Source organism: Haemaphysalis longicornis, unplaced genomic scaffold, assembly GCF_048455015.1.
Source record: "Haemaphysalis longicornis isolate Haplotype H1 unplaced genomic scaffold, Haemaphysalis longicornis Haplotype H1 scaffold_9, whole genome shotgun sequence".
NCBI lineage: Eukaryota > Metazoa > Arthropoda > Arachnida > Ixodida > Ixodidae > Haemaphysalis > Haemaphysalis longicornis.
In genome coordinates this window covers 50,488,696-50,514,111 of record NW_027526460.1, presented here as the reverse complement: position 1 = coordinate 50,514,111, position 25,416 = coordinate 50,488,696, and the positions used below count along the sequence as shown (strand labels likewise).

Here is a 25,416-nt window from a genome sequence, read left to right as displayed (position 1 = left end):
CCCCCTGTATACGCAGCGGAGCATACCGCGCCGAGCGATGTTAACAGCCCAGCGCGCACAGGCAACACTGGTCGGCCGCCGAGAGAACTGGTTTGAGAGTATTTTCCTCCTTTCCCGGCTGCTTATGGAAAATGGTGTATAGACATAGGTGCCGTAAAGAAAGCAGCCTAATGCCACTGCTCGTCGTGCTAGGGTAATGCAAGCCGCTTGTTGCTCCCTCCCCCCCCCCCCCATCCCTACTTATTCGACCTTCTAGAAATTATACGAAGCATTATCTTCCAGGTGCCTCGAAGTTGCTTCATCCAGCACTGTGCGCTGTTATGACTGGCCAAAGAGATACCCAGCTATCTGATATTGCCGCACATGAACCTAATGGGTGTGTGAGATACATAAATGGTGTGGTGCGTATCAGGAGTCATGTATGTGCACCCATGCATCACCAAGAACTGTTTTTTTTTTCAGGAGCCAAGTCTAGCCATAACGCCAGAAGGTTCGACGTGAGCTGTGTGCTGTTGCCTGCAACTCAGTTATCATGCCTTCAGTTGACCCGCAGTATGCAGCTTCGGTCCATACCCTAAGATCATCTGCATAGATCGCGAGTCGTGCGGCAGAATCCTTATCTAGTTGCCGCGCAACGCGAGCCATTGCCAAATTGGAAAGCGCAGGTACAGGGAATCGGATAGAGCCTTGAGCAGGGGTTTATCCAGAATTGCGATTTTGTGGCGGTATCGAAGTCTTCCTAGGGGGGTGGTGTGGGGATGTTGGCGTGGTTGTGGAATCTTTTTTGGGGGTTGTCGAAATCTACTGGGGGTGGGTTGTTGGGAAAGGGGGGGGGGGGGGGGTGTATAAATCCCTGGCCTTGAGGCACGCCCCTGTCTAGGTGGTAGGTCCCTGGGGTCTATACCGGGTGCGTGGCTCTAGGCGTATGGGGTGGTTGTCAAGGGCCGGATACAGTTTTGGGCTCGCTGGCTTGGAAGTGCTTGTGCCGATTCTGTGAGGATTGCAACTTGGCTTAAGCGATCAAAAGGTTTACGCATGTCGATGGCAAGGACATAACCGGGGTTGCCTGTTGTGGAAGTGCGATGTATGACTTCTCACAGCAAGTTTTAAAGAATAAAGAAGCCTCAAGTGTCTCTCCGAATTAAAAGCAAATTATTAGCCCATGGTACCTATAGTGTCACTTAATAAGGTCTAGAGTGTCGGCCCTATTTTTTTCTATTATTATATATACGCTCCGCCGCCATGATCATTGGTCACTTTGCATCACGTGACCTTTCTTTACACTGGGATGGTTCGAGGGCTCGCCATTTTGTTTATACGTTTTCAGTCGTTGAACTAGTCCTAGGAGTCCGAGCTTGTTTTAAGGCTACGAACGACTGACGTTCCGACCGCATATCAGACAGTGCGCTTTACAGCGTTTCAACTACAGAAGCGTGCCCGGAGGTAGTACTTCTATGCTGCGCCCTCTGCTGCTTCAACTCTCCAGACGATGGAAAATGCTTCATGCGTTCCCCGTTGGAGAAATCGAACGACGAGCGTCTACATGCCTGACTGTGACTCGTCAGGCGCGCTGATTTCGTGTCCATCCTGTTATACAGTATTTGTGAGGTGAGGCTGTTTGGAGTGAATATCGCGAACTAAGATAATAGCTTTGTTAAAAAAAAAAGGAATACCGCTCCATTCCAAAAGGAATAACGTCTCCATTGGCTGATTGTCGAACGCCTGTGGCTGCGAACGAACGCGGTCGCGCGCTACTGACTGGTTTTAGGCATACATCGTCACGCTTTGAGGTCGAACGTCGTCAGCCGGCGCCCGCAGCTTATATAAACTATAGGACCATTCGTGGCATCAGTTTTAGTTTCTGACCGCTGAGAGCCCGAGAGCAGGTGTGGGGTCATGACCTAGAAACAGCTTGACATCAGGCAGCATTGGGATGCTTTGACTCTGGAGACAGGAGATCATCATAGCCCGGCCTACAAAATGGCCGCACAGCTCCGCTTAGAGGTTTTATTTTAAAAAAGTATTTCTTAAAGCACCAGCCAAATTAAAAATTATACCCGCCGCATTCTGCCGGTCTGAAACTTTTTTTTTTAGTTGGGACCGGCGGCGCCCAACGGATAAAAGGCGCCACAAGCCCCGCTGAAATGTTTGCTTTGTGTTGCGTGCGTTTGTCGGTTTCGTTCCAGGCTAATATGCGTGTCGATGAGAGGAAAGCATCCTTGCACCTCCGTGAAACGAAACCAAGTCAGTTTTTAGCAATCAAACTTTGGCGCGCGACTCCTCCTTCGATGTTGATAAGTAGGTGGACTGGCCAGTGACGAAGACAGCTGCCGTCAGGAGCTTACCTATTGGCTGCGACAACTCACTCCTTCTAACAGACCCGTTCAGGGGATTGGCCAGCGGCGATAAAAGCTGCCGTCATACACCCATACATAGCGCTCCATGCGTACTGAGCTCACGCTCAAGCTCTTGCTCAAGCAATGTCAAATGATATTATTCGCCAGTGAATGTAGATGTCATACACAGCTCAAATGATTGTAGAGTCACGTAGTCAAAACTTTTACCTGGAGTACCCCAAGAAATTCTATTTTCGCGGCGATGTCACAGCGCATCAACCCAGCGTTTATTCCTGCTGCCTACATACCATGCCTACATGCCTCGATTCGCGTACGTGGCGCGCTCTGGTAGCAGGTCTCGCAACCCTATTCCGTTTTCGGCTCTTCAGCGCCTTCGGCGTTTGTTGCACCCTGCGGGACTGCATCGCTGATAAAGTCAGCAAAGTCGTCGCGCACAAAAGCAATAAAAAGAGCAGAACGACAGCTGCAATCCACTTTTTCATCGCGTGCGTAGCTAAGAGGCACTTCACTGGTCGAACAACGCTCCGTTAATGGCAGCTCCCAACCATGTGTGTGTTGTTTTGGGTTGCCGTAGGACCTAAGATGGCGTCAGTAGATGTGTATTGTGTTTGTGGCCAGCCGTACGACCCGAACCTGTTTATGATACAGTGTGATGTTTGCAAAGACTGGTTTCACGGAAAGTAAGCCGTTTCGTCTTGGTCCTGGCCCAGTCATTCTTTCGCCAGTTGCTCCCGCCGTTCACCGTAAATGCCTCGTAGCCAGGACATTCGAGCGATGCATTCTATCTGCTTGGATGCATTCGCCTCTCCGTAATTAACAGCTCGTTATCCAGCTCGCGTAGTCCTTAAACTAGTAACTGCCACGACATACAAGCCCCCTACAACCGCGTGAACTTAGATCGCATCCGCTGTCATTCGTGTTTCGTCTGTCACTCCGCATGCTACCAGTCAGCTGGTTCTGTGCGTTCCCAGATTTTTTTTTTTCCTCATCACACAGCAAATCTACACGCGTCAATGATCGCACTCGCGCATGCTCCGCGGATCCTCTATTTTAAGGGCCGAACACTTTTGTAAACATCAGTCAGGCAAGCACGCTAGATGCAGTGGTTCTTAGGAGAGGAAGGAAAAATGGAACGTGCGGCTCGTGTGCTTCCAGTGAGCACTTGACGTATCGACCACGTTCTTGAGGAGGCGCGCTTGCGATTCTGTCAAAATGGAACGCTCGCCGGCTAGCTGTCGCGGTTGTACATGGGAAGTGCAGAATGACAACCCCGCGATCTCTCTTGGTTTCAGTTGCGTGGACGTCAAAGAGCACGATGCTTGCGACATCATCAAGTACCATTGCCCTCAATGCCAGCTTTCGTTCGGGCCATCCGTCTGTAAGTGACGCTTGAATCTCCGAACGTGTGAACTCCGTGGTTCTGTTGGCTTTGAGTGTTTCGAAAGAGTGCAAAATGGATTTTACCAGATGTATTTTTTTTCCTTGATTGGCAGTTAAAGAAGGAACACTGATTTAGCATGCTCCGGGGATAAAAAGACAGAAATAAAGCACTGATGACTTAAATCTGGAGCTGCATTTAGCGGCCACTTGTAGTATGCATTGCAAGTACGTGGCTGTCTACGTAATGAAAGTGTTCTGGTCAAGATAATTTTTTTTTAGCTAATAGGTATTTGAACATGCACGTTTATTCGTAAAAGTATAGACTGGTGACTTAACCTTAACCTCTCTGATGTCAAATAACCCCTTTGCTCTTTTTTTTTTCTCGTGAGTTCGTAATGTGTAAAATACCGCTTTGCTATTTCTTTCTTTTTTTTTCTTGTAAGCTCGTAATGTTTTGTATTTTGCTGCACAAGTGTGGTTCGGGAAATTTTTAAATTTATACGACATGCAATTACAGGGAAGCAGAGGACGAACTGGCACCGACACGATTACTCAGACCCTGATGCCAGTGACAAGGTCAGTTTTATATTTCTGTACGCATATACCATTCTGGTATTAGCTCGTTCAAACTAGATAAGTTGCATGCCATTGCCGTGTCGTATTCTTCAGCATAGGCACCATCAAACTCTTCATTCGTTATTTTGCAGCCTGTCCAAACTGGAACTTACGTTTTCATGAAGGAGCTGAAGTCAAGACATTTTGAGAAGTAAGTTCTGTTGTGTCTTCTTTCTTATTATTAATAATTTTTTAAAGTTACTTACTGCTATGCCTAGAACCTCACCAAAGGAATGCGTTGCTGAAACTCTCGATTTGCTGCCGCATTCCGCATGTTTTTTTTTCCTGTTTGCTCGAAAAAAGATTCAACAGTAACAAAACGGTTTATATTATCTCTGTCACAAAATCAACCCAGGGCCAGTGATATAAATTTGACCAAATTTGCCTTTTAGTATGACCATGTTTTGTGTGGCGTCTTGATTAGAACTGAATTAATTACAAATTTTATGTAAAACGAACAGCCTGCGCAATTTGTATTGTTTTTTTTTGCCACAGTTTGATCCTTGCTACTTCAACTTTCGTTAATTGGATTTTGCAAATAACTGTAAAATTTGTTGATTCCATTATGCTATGAAGCTCAAGTAAGTCAACTGTGGCAAATCGATTTTCGATTTGATTCAACAATATTTCAGTGTTCCTGCCAAGGGTCGACTGTAATTGAGCCAACTATAGTCAATTCTTGTCGACCCTTGGTCGACAAGAATTGACTATAGTGTGATTATCGGTATTTCATGATGCTAGCCGCCGCAGTGGCTCACTGGCTAAAGCCAAGTTGTGCTGTTGAGCCCAAGAATGCAGGTTCGATTCCAGCTGCAGTTGCTGCTTCTCAAATGGAGGTAAAAAGCGAAAACGCCTGTGCATCAAGATTTCAGCATGCGGTAAAGATCCCTAGGCGGTCAAAATTAATCCGGAGGCTTCCACTACAGCGCGCCTCATAGCACAGGTGTAGCTTTGGGGCATTAAACCCTCATAATTTGAACAAAAATTTCATATTTCACAATGCAAATTATTTGAGATTTGTTTTCAGTCAGGCAAGATTCAACTGGGCGGGATTTTTTCTGCAATTTCAGTTGATAAGTCACTTTCACAATGCGATGCAGATATTGAAACGTTTTATCAGGGAGGTTGGTGTGTGTTTCCCGACGCGCAGCCAAAAAGGTGCTGACGGGCTGACATTGCAACCATTTGCAGTGCGGACAGCATAGTGACGCGACTGAACGGGGAGCAGTTCAACCTGCAGTACCTGCTGCACAGTGGCTTCATCAACCCGGTACTGGTGATCAAGAAGGATGGCCTTGGGCTTGTCATGCCGCCAGAGGACCTCACCGTCAGCGACGTCATGGACTTTATTGGTGAGTTACATATTCTATTTTCTGTACAGTCTGTTTTCTGTAGCGCCAGGTTGAAGTAGAACTTGATTATTGAGGTCAAATGGTGTACACTGAAATCTCGTTGAGCGAACATGAGGGAGTGAGTGAAATCGGTTTAGTCTTTTCAGCCGTTTTGTCAAAGGTGCTGTTTTCTCAAAAAGTCATGTTTTAAAAAAAATCTTAACAGGCTACGGGCTGCAGCTCTATCTGTGCGTTAATTCTGCTTCACACTTTTTTCACCACATGAAGTCAGTGGTCCTCAAGTAACAAGTAACAAGTAACTACAAGTAACAGGTGGGGAAAGAAATCTTTACCAACACTAATAATTTTTATTGAAAATATCTACTATCTCAAAAAAAAGGAAAATAACCGGGAAAAATATCGAGCATGCGCTTTTCATGGTTAAATGCCGTTTTGGAAAAAAAGAAAATGATGTGCCTTAAATAACAGCAACTTGGTAAAAAATAAAACAGTTACCATTCATGCGGTCTTGTGGTGAAGCAGTTTAAAAAAGAATTCAAGCGGAGTCGCTGGCCCACCCAAAATTACTACACACCATGTTCCCACAACAATATGAAGACACATGCCCCTTCTGTCGCCAAGAAAAAGGCACCTTGCGACACGTCATCGCAGAGTGTACGTCACTCAAAGCCCCCATCCCACAAATCCCATTCCCAACCACCACCCCCCTACCCCCTTCCCCCAAAGAGCGATATGAGATCCTACGGTCCAGCCCCACCGCAACGACCCACGCGGCCCCTAGTGGCCCGGGGCCTGGAGGTGTTGGCCGTTTATGGGCCCTGTGAATAAGGGACCACCCCTTCGGAGGCCGCCTCAACGGTGACCTCAAGGGCTCGAATAAAGTTCTATCTATCTATCTAGCATTTTTTATGGCCATTTCTTGCAAAAACTGTGCTGATCTTTGTGCTCTTGGGAGCGGTAACGGTTCCCAAGTGCTAGTGATGCTTTATAGAAACCCTATCGGCAGTCAGTATTGCATTAAGGGCCAGCACAATGTTCTTGGACCAACCCGCGAGGGTGCTGCAACCACTCAGATTTATAACATTAAACTTGGCAGTGAAAACTTGGAAAAATGGGACCATGTAATATTCCACTGCTCGATTTCGCGTTTTAGTGCAAAATTCCCAAGTCGAAGTTATTTGCTCGTTAAGAGGTATCAATGAGGCTAAACGTTAGTTCTTCCTGTGTGAAAGTAATATCCGAAGTCTTAAAGGAGCCATGAAGACAAAATACAAGTTGGGCTTATTAGAAAGACTGCTTAGTCCCGATAACAATGATACCAATATCATCGCAATCTTCGAACAAATAACGGAGATATTAAAGAAAACGTGTGAAGCAGTCGCGACCCCCTAGCCAATTGCCCGCAACTTTTCTATGACGTCGCGGAACCTTGTTTGTGCGATTGGCGGCCGCCTAACTGACCTGTCGCGACGACACATGACTGCACGTCTGTAATGGGGCCTCTAGTTCCATTTGACCGCATCACTTGAATGCTAAAACGCAGTTAACGCACTGAAAATTATGTTTTATTGTTAGCCCGTATGACGTCATTCTTGCTCATAACACGTCATTGTGGCGCAAAATTTGAAAGTTTTTAAATACTTCTTGCTTTTTTTTTTTTCGTTAAAAAAACATCTTTTTGTGGCTGTAATGCAGCTGAGTGAGATACTGAATCTTAGTTCTTTCAAATTAAACGAAGTTGTATTTTCTATTCATGGCTCCTTTAAGAGACGGTGCTAAATGCCTAGTTTCTTTGCGGGTACCTATATTCAAAATGCCACTTTATTCTTACCCTTCCGAGTTACAGCATTCGTGCAATCCAGAAACGAGGGCTGTAAGTATAAACCCATAAGGGTTGAAATTAAATCTTGTGGCTGTACAGGTGAAGGCGTTCTGGGCCGATTTGTGGCGCTGTCATTGTTACAACTTTTAGCCGACATTTCACTTTTACCTGACATTTAACCGTTGTCTCACAACCTAATAGATAGTAGGTGTGGAGACACTGTAGTCTTTAGTGGCACACTTTTCATATGACGAAAAATAGCTTTCATCAAGGACAAAACCATGCCAATTTTGCATTCAATCCTTTTCGGTGTTTTATGAAAAATCGTGGCTTCGTGTAGCAAAGAGTGCGATCTTGAAATATCTTTGAAGAGAAAAAATAAGAAGGTTTAATAATTAAGTGTAGTCATGGTATGGTACCACGAAAGCCATGGTATTATTTCACAATAAAGTATTCTGTTTTTTATGCAACACCTTTCACATTTTCTACTCAGTTTATGCAGCTTTGTTCATTGGAATTTGATCGTGATAATGTAATTCTTATGTGCCTATTAGGCTTAAGTCCAGAAACAAGAAAATGGCGGAAATTTCAGCCTGGAGATCTTTACTGCTTCTGGTTATTATAAATGCTTTATTCTCTGCCCTGTAGATACTTTACATTTTGAAATGTTTTGAGACAAGGTAATGTCTTCCCTGTGTCATAAAAATACTGTATTTGTAAAAAAATGGCCACGCTTAATTTGTTAGTAAACGCAAGCAGATGCTTTGACTGTCGAACTCGGACCAACCGTGGAAATACCTTCCAACTTTGTATAGTCCCGAAGTGAATTTTGTCAGTGCCGCAGTTTTGAGGGCATGTACTGATTTGTAAACTTTTCTGGAGCTGAAAACTGGGCAGCACCATCAGCATGTGAAGCGGGCTTACATAGCTCAAGTACCGTATACCGAAAGAGCAGCACGCACACACGCTTACACACGCTTGCTTATGCTGGCAAGCTGGCTATCTGAATGAATTGCGTAAGCGACAAAGAGTCCCGGTTGCATCAATCTCACTTAAATGTACCCATCGCAAACCACTTGCTTCACTTGTTTGGCAGCTTTCGCTTCTCAAGCTTCTTAAGGGACAGACAACCAATTTTTGTCGAGTATATATTCTACCCAAATGAAAGGGCATCACTTAAAACACCTTGACGAGAAACGGTTTTGCTGACACCGCCCTAGAACTTCTTAAATCGAAATTTTTAGATCTACGAGCTGTATGTGTCCCTCCCAAAAATAATGCTGGCAACCATGACACAGAATAGCGCACAAACATACTTTTGTCTGTATGCGAAATGAAAAACAATATTTAAAAACTTGTCCCCAGCTGAATCGCAGGCTTTCCTGTTCGTTTATGTGTTTTTTTGATGCAACGGTCTATTTTGCATGAATGCGCCATTTGTTGGGATAGGCGATAGGTAGAATCTGGCTTCACATTGTGAAGGTGGGAGGTTTGATTCTCCCTGGGCGCGACATTTTTTTTTTTTTTTTTTAAGCTGCCGTTGGCATGTTTGGAAACTGAAATCCAATGTTTTGGCAGAACAAACGCCCCTGACTCGGGCAGAATAGTCAAAGCTCCTTAACTGGGTCTGTTTACTGAACGCTGCCGTTGATTCTGGGCATGGAGGCTCAGTTAGCCACACTGAGAGCAACCCAGCGACGGCGGGTGGCATGTCTTTAAAATTTTCAAAATAATGTTTAGAAATACATATACAATTTAACCTTGTAGAAATACTTGCGTTAAAAGGTTTTCAATACGTAAATAAACGTTTCAGCAGTTACAGTAGCTGCTAGGTTTGCAGGTCACGTGACAGGGACACATATTGTAGAGTCAAGTGTCGACACTACGAACCAAAACCCTTCCGATTTCAAGAAGTTTGCTGCCAAATTAAAATTATTTCCGCCAATTTGTCTAGAAATTGCTTGTGGTTACTGGGCTATATAAAACTCTGGCTTTCATATGAGCTAGAGAACATATACGCAACAAAAATCGGTTGTCTGTCCCTTTAAAAATCCTATGCTGAGAAGGAAGTGGTGAGCTATTGGAGGTAAAGAAAGGTGTCGTCGACTAGGACACCATGTTTTTTTTTTTTTTTCGGAAGAGCACTTTGCTAGTGGCAAAGGACGCAACCAAAATCCCTGAAAACAAAAATAATGTAGTAATTTAGTGCTATTATCAATCCAGGGCTAAAAAATAAGAAATATTTATTTTGAATTGCTTAGGTTACAGCCAGCCAATTATTTTTTGTTGAACTACTTCCAGTGGCGGAGCGAAATGGCGGGGTTCGGCTCCGTAGCCTTGACTGCATTGCTACAGAAAGTTGTCCCCGAGCATAATAGCACACATACACTGGGACATTCATTTTCCCACGCCTCGTGCTTCGAAGACACACAGAGCCTCGCAAGTGTTTGTTTGCTGACCCAAAAAATACATGGAATGAAAACCATATAAGCTTTGCTTTAGATAAAAATGGAAAGGCAAACTGAGCACAAAAGTTGTTCTATGTTTCTTGCAGTCTTCCATAAATAAAACAGGCCGCACCTTGTGTGACTCTGTAGTAATGTTCAGTACAAGTGGTGGCTGGAACTTGCTGTCAGTGCAGGCGCTCCTTGCACCTATGGGTTTATTTTTTCGTCTTCTTTTTTCAGGGCCGGACTTCATGCTGGATGTGATCGACGTGAGGAAGCAGGAGGACCTCAAGATGACCATGTCGGAGTGGGTGGACTACTTCAACAGCTACGACCGCTCCAAGGTCTTCAACGTCATCAGCCTGGAGTTCTCGGACACGAGGCAAGTGCGCATGTGCCATTATGCTTGCTATTGCGGGGAACTTTTTTAACCCTTTGACTAGCTGCTGTTGGCATATTTTTTTTCTTACCACGGAAAGAGGGATAATCTCTTTTGGATATTGTTTACGGTTTTTAATGCGTAGATATCACGGAAGTTCCACCTTTAATCGTTATAGAAGCGTAAATGGTTGAACAAAATTTTGAGAAACTAAAAAATAGGAAAATATAAAAATATATGCAATATGGGGAACCGTGTAACGCCCTGCATTTCCACAATAATGTCGATTTTGCGGAAGTTCCACCTGTAATCGTTGCAAATGGAGATCATTGATTGAACAGAATTTTGAAAAAACAAAATATAGGAAAAATATACAAATATACGGAAATTGGCGAACCGTGTAACGCCCTGAATTTCCACAATAATGCAGATATCGCAGAAGTTCCATCTGTAACCGTTATAATAGTGTAAATAGAGATAATTGGTAGAACAAAATTTTGAAAAACTAAATGGAAAAAATATAAAGAAATATGGAAAATGGCGAATCGTGTAATGCCCAGCATTTCTACAATAATGCAGATTTTGCAGACGTTCCACCTGTAATCGTTATAATAGCGTAAATGGAGATATTCGGTGGAACAGAATTATAAAAAACAAGAAAATAAGAAAAATATAAAAAAGCGAAAATTGCAAACGCCCTTCATTTACAAAACAAATGCACGTTTGGCGCAAGTAACACCTGTAATTGTTATAATAGCGTAAATGGAGATAGTTGGTCAGACATGATTTAGAAAAACCAAAAAATTTGGCTCTGGAGAACTCGCACTGAAGACAAGCGGAGTAGCGAGCTTCGCATTAGTGGACAATTCTCTGAATTCCTGATTTTTTATTGTGCAGGAGCTTTGATTTAATTAAGAATGTTATGAGCTAACTTACAAATGAAGCTAAATAAGAGTTACCTTTAACAATATAGGGTTTATAAGTGAGTCTCTTGGTTGCAACGCAAAGCTCTATTCGGCAGAAGCAAAATATTTGCTCAGATTTGCTTAAAGGAGTACTGACCCAAAATTTTGAAGGCGAGATAAGTTGGGAGATAGATTGGTGTGAACACACATACATCATGTGCGATATATCAGCAGCAAATACAGCCTAGAACATATTTAAAATCAATTTTAAAGTGCGGGAAACGCAACCGAGCAGCCAGCGGAGGTCCTCGTGAGATCGACATCTACTTGGATGTGTAATACGTAAACAACATCCAAACATGTCATGAGTTTGTGTTGGCCGCTTCCGCACTGCCGGCATTTCTCACCGTCTTGCCGCTTTGATCAGAGGTCGGTGCTTTTGTTCTCGAGTTACAAACCGTCCGATCGTTGCCGGCGGAGGCGCCGGGATTTTGTTGGCTCATTGGGCAGATGGCCGCGACCTAAGTTCTACAGCGATTCCAGGCACCCCAATTTTATTGCTTTTTATTACACTGGACGCAAAAACGCATCGGGCACACGACAGGTGCACTGAGCAGCAATCGAATGTCCGCCGCAGTGTCAAGCTTATGTGTAGGCGGACCTGTACGCTGGCCGGCCGGCTTCTCCCATCGAGCGTCTCCCCACCCACTGTCTCAAGTATCGCGTGCCGTTCTTTAGCCATGGCAGCAATTGGCACTCGCAGCACCTGCATCAAGTCCACGGTCGCTTTTAATTAGGCGTCTGATGAGATCTGTACGTAGGGGCATTAGCAGAAACTGCCGCCGACACAGAATCGACAGTGCTACAGCAGCTCTGCTCTGTGATATCCGTCCGACAGTCATGTGGACAGGTTTGTTTATGTAAAATCCAACCTTTCGCGGCACCCGCTGAAACCGGAACTTCGACTGGCCAGATTAAAAACATCTCTAATTAAACAAGTGTCGTGCACTGAAGCAAATGAGGTTTTCACATGTGATAAATAGTTTATTAGCTACTTATCACAACAAAAATAACAGGATAGAAGATTTTTGCGTCAGTGCCCCTTTAAAGGTCAACTGCAGTGAAAATCTACCTGCCCCAAATTCTGTTTCAATGTGTGCTATACGCCACTGAAGTCTCTGGTGATTCGAATTTTAAACTCCATAAGTGCGCAGTATTTTTATTAAAATTATTTGAAACACACCACACCAGCCGACGCAGCACCTAGCAGGATGGCACCGCCACTGGTCGCCCCTGCGGCGAACTTCCGGATGTGACATTAAGGTTCGGGACTCCCGTTGCTCCCCTCGTCTCTCCTCAGTAGCCCTTAAACGCGGGGCCTCACGCAAGTGAACAGTGTAATTCCAGCCTCTTGCATGAATAAATAATGGCTTTCACGTGTTCCTGAAATGCAAGAAAGTTGAAAAACCTCTGGGAGACAAAGGGGGCAAATTTGAAGAGTGTGTGCTGTCTCTTCGCAGGCGGCCGCAGGCGAATCTGCCGGCTGCTTCCACTCGATTCTTGACTCACTTCTGGCTGGCCGTAATGTCTGCCCTTTTTCCAGTTTCGGTTTGAAAAAGAACAGTTTTCACAGGGGCGCATATTTGGGCCTCCAGATTTTTCCTCTTTAAGGTAATACTGCCAGAAAAATTTAAAGGCCAACTGCACTTAAATTTCAACCTCTTGGAAACTTTATTTCCGTATAGTCTGCCTAAAAAGACAGTGAGATACAAAATATGACAGCTGAAATACGCGTATCCGCTGCGCAAACGACCATGAAAAATCTGAGATTTTGAAACCGAAATCGAGAAGAGCGTGGGCCGGCCGCAATGTCGCTTCCACTTCGTGGCTTGTAGCGCAATCCGCCGGCAGGTGCAGCATTGCCTGAAATGGAGCTATTTTAAACATTTCTAAATAAGTAACATTGCATTAACGGGGCTACCATTCATGTCCCAGTTGGTTTGGTGGTACGTATTGTACGTTCGAAGTAAGTTTGGCCGAGGTGAAATTTGAGTGCAGTTGGCCTTTTAGGGCCCAAAAATTTAATTGCAGTCGGCCTTTAAGATCTTTTTTTTTATGAAAGCCTGTTTTGTGAAGATGGGCTTTTATATCTGAAATGAAGAAATTCTTAAATTTTAGGAGAAGTATTTTCTTATTTACTAGAAAACAGGTTCGACAACCATAGAAGTCTAAACTGGAAATATTTTCGAGTTACAAAAGATTTACATCAAGCCTCTTAACTTGATGTGTCTAGGCAATCGCTATACACAGACAGCAGAAACCCAGATTTTGCAGACACCCTGCAAATGCATAAATGAGGCGCATGACGGGGCCAACACCAATAAATTGTTCCAGTAGACAGCCGAGATGAGCAAAACTGGCCATTTGTTTTGCTCAAAACTGGTCATTTGTGAACTTTGCAAGTGGGGAATCGCAGTGAAAAAAATAAGAAACAGTCGGATACATGGATGTGGGTAATAACATGCAAGCAAAGTCTGAAAATGAAAAGCTTGTGCTCAGGGCAACTTGGAAGAAATGTAAAATGCAAACTAGAACAAAAACGTACTCGTCAAAAACACGGGATCTCTAAATCAGCGCATCTTACTCTAAAACGCAGCCCATACTACTAGGAATACTAAACGAATGCAGAAAAAAAATGCAGCCTCCTTCAAAATTGAAATGTGAACAGCGGAACAGGAAACAGCGGAGCTGGTGGTCTTCTCCATGCAAACTGAGTCAAATCAAAGTCTACAATCCACCCTCCCAAAGTCCAAAATCTAAACCCCGAAGTCCAAAGTCAAAGTTCACTTCAACTCAGCCTAAGTCCAAAGCCAATGCCTGCACTACGAACCCAAAGGAAATGCTGCTGTGAGCCTCAAATGTGATGCTAGTGCAGTTGGATAAATGCTGGTTTCATAATGCGATGGACACAGGTTCAATCCCAACCAGAGGAAGTGTTTTTTTTTTTTTAGGTGCAAACTTCTCACACCTGCTTGTGGGCTCTGTGCCTCCTCGCCATTTCCCTGCGCGTTTCTCGGCCTATCATTTTCCTCCTCTCCACTTTGCTGTGCCGAGTTTTGAGCGACTCCAGGCATGGATGGATGGAACTCAAGCTTTTAAACAGCTTCACCGTTAATACCTGGAGTGCATTTAAAATTCCACTAGTGATATAGTACTCTAAATGAAATAAATACTGGCAAGATAAGTCATGATAAAAAAAAAATTGGTCTACTGCGCAGTTCTGTCGTGTGATTCGGGTCGATGCAAACCAGTGGCAACGTGGAGCTGGTTTTAGCCACTAAGCAGTGCTAGTACAGTCAAACCTGGTTATATCGAACTCGCAATAAAGCACCTATCAGTTTGATATAGCACATAATTCTATATCAGCAAGCTAAGGAATTTGACGTCATAAAAGCACATAGCATTTATAAAAACACTTTGTTGGTGAAACTGCCTTACTTTCGCACGAAATAGTCCTGCATCTTCTACTGCCTGAACAACCTCGCTGCGCGAGACACTTCTCCACATTGTATAAAGGGTTGTAGTAGCTAAGGCCGCAATCTTTTACATTTGCAAAGAAGCGCTGGACTAGTGCGGGTGCACCAATCACTTCTTTGGATGTTGTGGGCAAAGGATCGTAGCTGCTTTCCTTGTTCCCGCTTTCACTTGTGCTCGGTGCGATGTTGACAATGTAGTCGCCCAAACTCTTCTATGGGAGAGGGAGGTGAGCGAGGTGAGGGAGGAGAAAGAGCCGCTGGCTGCCCAGGAGCGTCATTTTGATGAATTTGCCAGCAGAATTTCTCCTCCGCCTCAAGGGAAATCCAACTTGAGGGAGCACTTCTGTTGCATTTGGCGTTCAATATATTGGTTGTCACTGGTATTTTTGTGCAATGTAAGCATAGCTTTTGCTATATATTCTCATTGTAAATGTACCGTGTCCAGAAATAGTTCAATATAAAGGATAATTCGATGTAAACGGGTTCGACAAAGTCGGGTTCGACTGTAGCTCGCTACTACTTGTGGCAGTGGTACTCTGGGCGAAAACGAAGTTTCCGATGCAAAAAAAGAGGTGTTTCAAAATCATGCTACGACTCTTTATCTGTGCCGCTGGTGAAAATGAGCGCCAAACACGCACCATAATAGTAAGCCTAACCCTTGGCAAGGGACCTGGCTACCTTAAATGCTTTAAACCGCCTCCATACGTGAAACCACTCCCCCTCCTATTGGTGCAAGTAGTGACACCCTGGCCATACGATACAGTAAAAGCTTGTTAATTTGAACCACAAGGGGACACCACGCCATCTCAGTTTGAATGAATGAAAGTTGAAACTGACAAAAGTGTAGAACAACAACAGTATACTGCAACTGGGAAGCCGTAGGGTGTGTCAACACTGTGATGCTTGAAAAAACTGGGGTTGATTCCCCTGTCATAGCAATTGGTAAAGCACGAAAGTGTAATGTGCAGCGAAATCTGCAGCGAAAGGAGCATGATTTGCGGGATGCTGGCTGTCTTGTGGGTGTGCTTGGCGAGTGACGTCCTGCTAGTGGGTCGCTTCAGGGCAGGTGCGACCACGTGGTTACTCTGTGACGTATATGGCAGACGGTTGCGTTGTGATGAGCTCAGCTTGTGGAGCGCGAGAGGTAGAATTTGTAGCTTGAACTGTGCACGCGTGAACGCGTTCCGCTACCCGCTGGCATTTCTCTTCACAGCAAATCAGTCGCCGTTCGTGCCGTTCGCCCATCGCCGTCGCTACGACGCAGCTTACGCCGACTATCGGTGCTAGTTAGCATCATGATGCACTACTTCGCTTCACCTCTCCTAGACGGCAGCACCATCCACGTCAATGAAACTTTTTCTGGCGTTTCACCTGTGTTTGTTGTGCTGGCGTCATATCCGTCATGGATATGGCGTCATCAAAATCTTGGTGTCTCTGGGAGTACAACACTTTCGTGTTAAAAACCAGTGATTGTGGTTTGCCTTTTGTCCTTAGAGGCGATGGTCAGCACGTCTTGTTCTAACTGATGAATGATGTCCTGATTTATGGGCCTGTGTTCTGGGTTGCGCGGCATGTTGCAAAGGCATTTGCTCGTCCTAGAGGGTACAGTTGTTACTGTTTAACCTGCAGGCTGTCGGACTTTGTGAAGCCGCCATCGCTGGTGCAGCGCATCAGCTGGGTGGAGAACTGCTGGCCGTCGCATGTGCCCAATATCGGCTCCCACCAGCGGCCGGCCGTCATGAAGTACTGTCTCATGAGCACCGAGAACAGCTTCACCGACTTCCACATCGACTTCGGCGGTTCCTCCGTCTGGTACCACGTACTGCGGGTAAGCTCAGAACTGAAGCTACATTTAGGATGGATAGTGCAGAGCTGTGTCAGGCCTGTTCGGACCGCTCTTAGTGAGTTCGTGACGTGTGCCATATCTTCTACACATGAATGTTGGTGTAAATAAAAAAAAAAGTCAGATGAGATGAGAGGGGTGCAGAAAAGAAAGAGACGGTTGTCAACTGCAGTGCTCAGATGTGTCCATTTGCAAAAAATTTCAAATCAACAAACTGCGAGCAACCAAACTCACTGACGAGCATGATAAAAATTAGCAAAGTGACACATCATCCGTATCGGGTAAGACAGCTTCCATTCAAGAGTGTGTCATAGTTTTGAACACTCAGACCGCTCTGTTGTTACTATGACCCAGCTCTGGGCACCCGCTGACATTCACTTCAGCAAGCAGCGTAACCCCGCGGTTCTTTTGCCATCTGTGCTTTGCATAAGTTCATTCTTTCCAGCATCAGAACATCTGGAGACTGTGGGGATGTGGCTAGGTGTAGTACAACTAGGGCTATTGGTCATTTAATTAGACCTCTTGCATGGGGTGTGCAATTTGAATGATTGGTTAAAAAAAAATTCTATACAAAATGTTCACTTTTGACACTCATATCTTTGGAGGTGTTTCCAGATCGGGGCAACCAGTTTAAATGATTGGAAAGTTTCAAACTAACGGACATGCATTAACGAACTTCCACTGTGGCGGGAGCCATCTGTGCTGCTGCTGTTGTTATTGTCGCCTCTTCTTTCCTTAAACTGCAATATCTATGGAGGTGTTACCAAATCGGGGCAATCAGTTTGAATGATTAGAAAGTTTCAAACTAACGAGACATGCAATAACGAACTTGCACTGTGGTGGGAGCCATCTCTGCTGCTGTTGTGCGTGTTGCCCCTTCTTTCCTCAAGCGGCCATGCGCCATCACTTGTCCCCCTCCGACAGGGGGAGAAGGTGTTCTACCTGATCCGGCCCACGGCGGCCAACCTGAGCCTGTACGAGCACTGGATGGCCTCGGCCAACCAGAGCGAGACCTTCTTTGGGGACCAGGCGGACGCCTGCTACCGCCTCACCCTCTGCGCGGGCCAGACCCTGTTCATCCCCACGGGCTGGATCCACGCCGTGTACACCTCCGTCGACTCCATGGTCTTCGGCGGAAACTTCCTGCACAGCTTCAACATTGGCCTCCAGCTACAGTGCGTGCCGCCGCCTCCACCCCGCTCTCCTGTCCTGCTGCAGTTTGCGCTTTTGCGTCTCTGAACTTTTTTTCTTGCGAGCCCTAATTGCCACTTCCTCGCAGTATGGCCTCGAGGCCATCGAATTTCAAACTAGTATATACTAGAGGAAAATCTGTCACTGCAATTGCATGCTGTCGTAGGTGCCACCACCATAGCAGCTGGCAACGTTCCTCTCCCACTTGGCTTGGCTAACCACGTGGCTTCTTTTTGTTCTTGAAGCCAAAATGAACAAAAATAAGAAACTTTTTTTTTTTTTTTTCATCTTGTTTGTGCTGCATGAAGCTACTTCTTGCATGAACGGCATCGTGCGTCCTGACAAGCAAAGAGGAGAATGCGTCTGTTGTTTAGTGAAATTGAATGTTAAACATATTTTCAGATTGAATTTTCTTGACGTAAGACCCCTTCAAATTGTCTCGAAGGAGGTCTTGTTGCCTGTGCACGTTGTTTTGATGGTTACCGACGGTCTCTTCTGTCCCTTTTCCCTCATCTTGCAGAGTGTACGAGCTAGAGAAGAGAATTGATGCCCCCCACAAGTACAAGTTCCCCTCGTTTGAGACCTCCCACTGGTTTGCAGCTTCGTACGTGATCGAACAGCTGAGAAGTGAGTGCTTCTGGACCTCTTAACGTTGCCCTGTAAGGAGTGCCGTGGCTCATGGGGCGAAACCCACATGTCTAGTAGCATTGCCTTTGTCCTCTGCAGAGCCGCAATAACAGAAGTTGTAATGGGACTTGTTGCTTTGAAAGAAAAGGGAAAATACTGCACGCATTGTGACACGTTTGGAATTGTTCATTGTCCTTAAAAGGAATTGTTCATCAGCCGGTCACACATGCACAACAAGTGCATACCGCGTCATGTGAATCAGCCTTTTGGTTGTCATGTGTTGTATGATGGGGATTATATTGGATCTTCTCCCGTAGCAGAAAGCGCTTTAAAGAGGCTCCACTTTTCAACTTCACCTGCACAATGGATGGGCTTGTAAAAGAATCAGTAACTTGGCTTCAGTGTTGCCAACATTTTGTGATAGCGAGTCACACTTGGTGAGCGTTTCCCTATCCCGAAACACTGTGGACAGAAAGTTGCACTGCTAAGGCTAGCATTATTTTTGGTTGGCGCTAGCACCCATTTCATTCTATTTTGGAGTTTGCATACCTGACTTGCAAGAGGCCTTTTGCAGGATTACACAAGTTCATTGTAATGTGCTGCTTCAACTGAATTTTAAAAAACTTACTTTGCATTTTGTTAAACAAATGGGAATTGCTGTGGAGGTGAGCTGGGGTGACAGCCCTTGTTTCTTAACTGCCAAACATTGCAGGTGCCACGGCATCCGAGTTCAAACCTCCAAGCTTCCTGGTGGTTGGAGCTAAGGCCTTGGCAGCCGCACTGAAGAACTGGACTCAAGAGGTTGGCTTTCACATCGTTGTGCTCCTAACGTATGTTTTAACCGTGCACTGATTTGTTTATGTATAATTTTTCCCCCCACTGGGGTAGGCTAACTGTTGTGGGTAACTGCGTTTCCTTTCTGTTTTATGTTAGTCACAGCACAAAAAAAATTTCACCATCTTCCCGTAGGGGAACCCTGAGTAGTATGTGAAGCAGCCATGGGGTCGACTCAAGTTCCCATTAGTTTTCAGTTCGATCGTAGCATTGCGGGAGGAGAATGAGGGGAGCGGAGCGCGCGCGCGTGTCATTTATACCGCGGAGCTACAGTGGCGCCCCCAGCAAAGTATGCAGCGGCTACCGTCGCGTCTCTAACCCTAAGCTGGTTCGCATTATTGCGCGCGGAGCCGAAGGTGTTGTGATTCCTTGCGCAATCCCGGAGAGGAGAGGAGAGGAGTGTCGGAGAGGAGAGAAGGAATGCCTCGCATACTACTCAGGGTTCCCCTACGGGAAGATGACGACGGTGGTTGAACGCGAAGCTATCTCGTGATGGATTCTTTGGTTGGCCAATCCCTAGGGGCATCCTGCCACAATCGTCATCAGCGGTGCCTGGCCAGGCATGCGCAGTGGGGGTGTGGACGCCGCACAACGGCGCCCACACAACGGCGGAGGGAACAGGCGCCACCATAAGCTGCTTCGCATCTAAAACATTGGGCCCTTCCACTCTGTGAAGAGGGATGACCAGCGAAGCTGGGTACAGTCCAAGGGCGTTGACGCTGCTCCTCCTGCATTGCCGCCACCCCTGCCCCTGCCATTGTCACTTCAGCTGTGCTTCACACAATAGCACACTGTACGCTTGCTCTGCTGCAAGAGCGACTCTTTTTTGCTACCTCCAATGTGCCGTGTACCCTTTACCAATGTCGGTAGATGCGAGAGAGTAGCAAGAGTGTAGCTCCATGTAGCTACGTATAGAGGGTAGCTGAACCCAGCCAATCTTTCGCCACTTACTTCTAACTCCACTCCAGTCTGTTTTTTTTTTTTTTTTTGTTTGTGTGCATGTGGTGGCGTCAGAGGAGTTATCTGCATAAACGGGACTGCCAGATTTTTTTCCCGCCTAGTCTAAACGGACCGTGAATAAAGTGTTACATGAATTTCAAGCGTGCCATCCGGCTTTGGTTCTCAACAGTGATTAGGCCAGCTTGTTTTAATAGCTCAGTTGATGAGTTTGTTGTTTTGTATTGGTTCTTAACATGGTCGCTTTTCTTTAGATACCTTCTAAGTTATTTCTTATGTCCTTAGTAAAAGGTGGCTAGATTATATTAGCACGGTCTAGTACAGTCCGAACATAATTAGTGTAGGCCAAGAGCTTTACACGAGTTGGGGCCTGTTGCAGGTGCTGTCAGGGTATGAACAGTCTTTTCAGAGTGGTAGATGTGATGTTGATGCGTGACCTACCCGCCGCGGTGGCTCAGTGGCTAAGGCGTTGTGCTGCTGAGAACGGGCATGCAGGTTCGATTCCCGGCCGCGGCAGCCGCTTTTCTGATGGAGGCGAAAAGCGAAAACGCCCGTGTGTGCGAGATTTCGGTGCACATTAAAGATCCCCAGGTTGTCAAAATTAATCCGAAGCCCTTCACTACAGCGCGCCTCATCACCTGCATTGCATCGGCGTGTTAAACGCTGCAATCAATCGATGCATGACCTCCCATCTGTGACCATTGGTTATTGTTACTGCTAGGTAATTACGTTCAGTTACACATGTAAGGGGGTTATACTGACATCAAGAAGTCTAAATTGCTTTTTTTTTTTTTTTTTTTTCTGCTTGCAGTCAGTCGGGAGCAAACAGTTTTTTTATGTTAGAGCATCTCATTTTTCCAAGTCGTGCACATTTTCCAAAGCACTGTTTAGAAATGATCATCTAGTGGGTTAATTTTGTGGTAAACTGTTTACCACAAAATTAACCCACTAGATGATCATTAAATTAAAAACTGTGCAGTTTTAAATTAAAACTGCACAGTTATCAGGAAATAGTTCTATGCTAGCTGATATTTTTTACAGCAATTGTCAGTAAAGATGAGGAAGAGAATAGGACTCAGAACAGAGCCTTGTAGAACTCGTGATGTTACCGGAGTGATAGTGAATTTCTAATTGTGAAGCTTTATGTACTGCAGGCAATTTGTTAATCACTTTGATCAATTAATGACAACACAGCTGCCCAGGACATTTTCCAGCTTGTTTTGTTGTTTTACACGAGATACTGTGTCAGAGACGTTAGAAAAATTTTAATATATTAGGTCAGCTTGCTTTTGGTTGTTAATCTTGTGTCAGTTTGTGTAGCTGCATCACAGTTGATGGACCTCGCCAAAAACCGTGCTGACTCTACAATACTATACGTTCACTCTCAAGGATAGGTGTAAAAGGTTTGATAATGATATGCTCTTGTGTTCTACATACTGTGTACACCAAAGCAAAAGAGTGAAAGATTGTAACATCTTCCGTATTCCCCAATTTATGCCCGGGGACATCATTTGCCATTTTTTGTTCTTGTGGGAAAATGCCTGTTGATAGTGACTTGTTAGAAAGTACGCATAGGTATTTGGCTATCAGTTATACGTATCGCGCTAAAAATATGGTAGGAATGTTATCTGCCCTTGTTGCTGTCCTAGTGTCTAAAAAGTAGTCTGTGCTTGGTCATTCTAAGTGGGCGAACCGCTTTTGGGCAGTATATTTTATTTGGGGCAGGTTGCCGCTATCCAGTGTGCAAAGGAAAGTAGGTGTGTGGGCCAGCCAAAAAACAAAAATCAATTTTATTATCATTTCTGGTTTCATTACTATATGCAGTCTACGCTCGTTACAGCGTATCCGGCAACAACGGACTTTTGGTTACAGCAGACCATTTCTGTTGGTTTGTCTGGTCCCCATGCATTTTAAATGGAGTCCACTACGCTCATAACGGACCCGGCTAGAGCAGGCTATTGGCTACAACAGACTAAATTTTAGGCGAAAATTGTTTCGACTGAATGTTTATAGCGGACTTCCGCGGGGCCGGCACCCGATATGCTTTTTTTTGTGTTTATTTTGGCAAGAAAACTGTTATGTCTGGCAACTTGCTGGCAGCCGGGTCATTGGCGCAGCCAAGCCAGTGCCAGTGGCTTTTTTTTTTTTTTTTTTTTGTGCGGCCAGCGGCATAAGCGGCAGGGTAGCTGATTTCACTGTCGGATAAATTAAGCGTAATTAACGCTGTCGAACATGGGGAAAAACAGGCCGACATTGCCAGAAATACAGGCCTGTCTAAGCAGACGGTCCGCTCTACCGTCAAGAACAAGGCCACTGCCGATAAACGCGACTCCGGTGAGATTGAAAACAGGGCTATCGAATACTCAAAGTTGTGCACCCGGATGCGAGTCTGCCCTCGTCAGTTTTTTTATGTAATAAAAAAACTCGGGTTCAGTGAAGTTCGGTCTTTATTATTCCCACGCATGCATTGTTCCCGTTCCATTCGGTGAAAAAGGTAAGAAATGCCTCAAGTAGGGGGGTTGTTTCCCATCCATTATGTGCAATCTGCCGGTAACCGTGCGCAGTCCAACTGGTCTAACTTTCGATTTCAGAGCTGTCCGTCATCAGATTATTTCATTACAGCTGTTTCAATGACCAGACTAAAATCATTAAGAATGTGGAAGCTGCCTCGGGGGAACGTCAGGCAGCGATCTGGTTTGATTGACAAACGGTCTCGGGAAAACCTGCCTCGTCGTGGAGGGATTTAAAAGAGCCTAGCTAATTCAGATGACCACGACTGATGTTTTATAGCTGGTTAATAATTGTGCCTAGTTATATTCTTGCTTTATTTGCTCAGCTTATGCGTCTTTACACGCTTGACCGCATGCGCTAGGCCTTTTACAAGTGCCGGTGCTAAGCTTTGGAAACGGTGTTTACGCGATTCTTTGCCCTTGCGCGAACACTGTGCAGAGGTGCTGCAGGCGTGTAGAAAGAACAAAGTGTATGTACAGTTAAACCTCGATGTAACGAACTTCAATGTAACGAAACCCTCGATGTAACGAACCACGGAATTTTTCGTAACTTCAAGTGTATGCACACCATGTATTTTCACCCTCTGTGTAACGAAGTCCCGTTTCCCGGAATTTCAATGTAACGAAGTTTCATGGAGAACTGGGCACGAAATTTATGTTGTAGAGGTATATTTTGGGAGACGCAAGCGCCGAAATGGGGTCTCAATTTAACGCGAACGGCAACACGGGTCGCCCATTGCCGCGGATGCAGCGAGACACGGGTCTGTGAGCGAGCCCCTTGCCTACAAACTGCGTGCCGTGCATACACGGCTGGCGCACTGTTTCTGTTTCTGTCGGAGCTTAATCGTACTACGGGCATCAGCGTGAACCGCACGGAGCGTTTTCTCCCCGCAAAAACTTAGAACGCGCCCCGCAAGCCACATGCGCGCTGACGCAGCCGCGGAGACCACCCGCGCTATGTTGGTAGATCCATCGACCGCTTCCAAACGCTCGCTGAAACGCAACTCGAGGAGAAAATGAGAGGGGCACGCGAGATAAAAACAGCGGATAATGTTGGCGAAATTTTCACAGTAAAACGTCATGTGCGCCGCTTACGAAAGCGCCCATCAAACATCCTCCGCGGTGGTAAGCCTAATCGCCTCTTGCGGGGCCGCCGCCGCCGCATGCCGCCGTTTTGCCCTTCGTTCGAGTTCGCTCATGCTTGTTGGGTTTCATCGTTCCAGCAAGCATTTGTGAATCTTTATGGGCCTTGTGCGCGCTTTTTTTTCATACCCGCGTCCGCGATTGCGCGCCGGCGGCGGCTTCTGCGCCAGGAAGCGACTTTTTGCCAATGGGGAGGCGCGCTCCCTATGGCGGGAGCTTCGAAGCGCTCGGGCATGCCGAGGATATTTGATGGGCGCCTTCGTAAGCGGCGCGTATGACGCTTTACACTGAAAATTTCGCCCACGTTACCCGCTTTTTTTCTCGCATGCCCCTCTCGTTTGCCTCTCGAGTTGCGTTTCAGCGAGCGGAAGCGGTCGCTGGAGCTACTCACATCGCGCGGGTTGACTCCGCGGCTGCGTCAGCGCGCCTGTGGCTTGCGGGGCGCGCTTTTGCGGGGAGAAAACGCTCCATGCGGTTCACTCTCATGCCCGCGTAGACAATTAAGCTCTGATAAAACAGAAAGAGTGCGCCAGCCGTGTATGCGCGCCACGTTTTTTTTTTTTTTTTTTTTTCGGAAATGTTTCACGGGATGAACACTTCATTAAAACCGCGAATTTCAATGTAGCGAAATTTCAATGTAACGAAGTAAATTACGAATTTTACCGACTTCGTTACATCGAGGTTTAACTGTACTATGCATATGCAATAACGTCAAAGTACCCACTTTAGGGCTCATCCCCCCCCCCCTGTTGGATACTGCATACTTTGGCTACAGCGGACGTTTTTTTCCGGATTCAGAGGGTCCGTTGTAATGGGCGTAGACTGTATTAATTGAATTGATTGATTGACTGTGAGGTTTAAAGGAGTACTGACACGAAATTTCTCGCTTTCAGTTTTTATGCTGTAAAGAATACCTATTGGCCCAGTAATTACGAAAATCGAACCGAAAGCCGTCAGCCGCCAACACAGAATTAATTATAGCACGTTTATTGCAACCAATTTCAAATTTGGTCGCCGCGCGGGAAAATGGCCGTTCGAAGGCCAGCCTGCAAGCGGGCAGTCTTACGTCACGATCTCGCCCGTGACGTCAGGGACGTTTTTCTTTCCTCCATGCGTTCGCCGCATCGTCTGCTACGATTGCACATGCTCTGCGACTCGCCCGCGCAGTCGACATGTCGTCTGAATCTTCAGACTCGGATGAGTCACTGCCACCCGACAGACAGAACAACTTTATTTGGCCAGGCGATTGGGCCGGTGATGTCTTTGCCGTCGTCCGTTTTTTAATATCACTGCGGCTCGAACCGGCGCAGACCGTGATAGCAACAGCTTGTCGCCACTCTTCTAATCAATCTGATCACGAAAAAGAAGCTCTACATGCGAGAAACTAGATGTTAGTGTGTTGAAAATTGTGGTAGGAGTTGTTATCAGCGCATAATTTAAAAGTGGCGTTCAGATATTTGCCGCGATGGTAAGCCTACGCTGACCAGCAGCGGAGGTTCGGCGCTCCGACCCAGCACT

The 25,416-nt window shown here is 45.7% G+C and overlaps 1 protein-coding gene across 3 annotated transcripts in view; it reads left to right on the top strand.

Moving 5' to 3' along the window:
• The first annotated feature begins 1,364 nt into the window (after window positions 1-1,364).
• LOC144152866 (histone lysine demethylase PHF8-like) overlaps window positions 1,365-25,416 on the top strand; it is a 47,418-nt gene continuing 23,366 nt past the window's right edge. The window contains exons 1-10 of one of the 3 annotated variants that reach the window (XM_077684381.1): window positions 1,365-1,608; window positions 3,650-3,735; window positions 4,255-4,313; window positions 4,445-4,503; window positions 5,544-5,704; window positions 10,214-10,355; window positions 16,423-16,621; window positions 17,561-17,811; window positions 18,348-18,454; window positions 19,167-19,255. In XM_077684381.1, coding sequence (XP_077540507.1) covers window positions 1,490-1,608; window positions 3,650-3,735; window positions 4,255-4,313; window positions 4,445-4,503; window positions 5,544-5,704; window positions 10,214-10,355; window positions 16,423-16,621; window positions 17,561-17,811; window positions 18,348-18,454; window positions 19,167-19,255 — 1,272 coding nt within the window. In that variant the 5' untranslated portion in view covers window positions 1,365-1,489. Of the gene's footprint in view, window positions 1,609-2,815; window positions 3,038-3,649; window positions 3,736-4,254; window positions 4,314-4,444; window positions 4,504-5,543; window positions 5,705-10,213; window positions 10,356-16,422; window positions 16,622-17,560; window positions 17,812-18,347; window positions 18,455-19,166; window positions 19,256-25,416 lie in introns of those variants that run through there. The other 2 variants (XM_077684380.1, XM_077684379.1) reach the window with 2 other exon arrangements.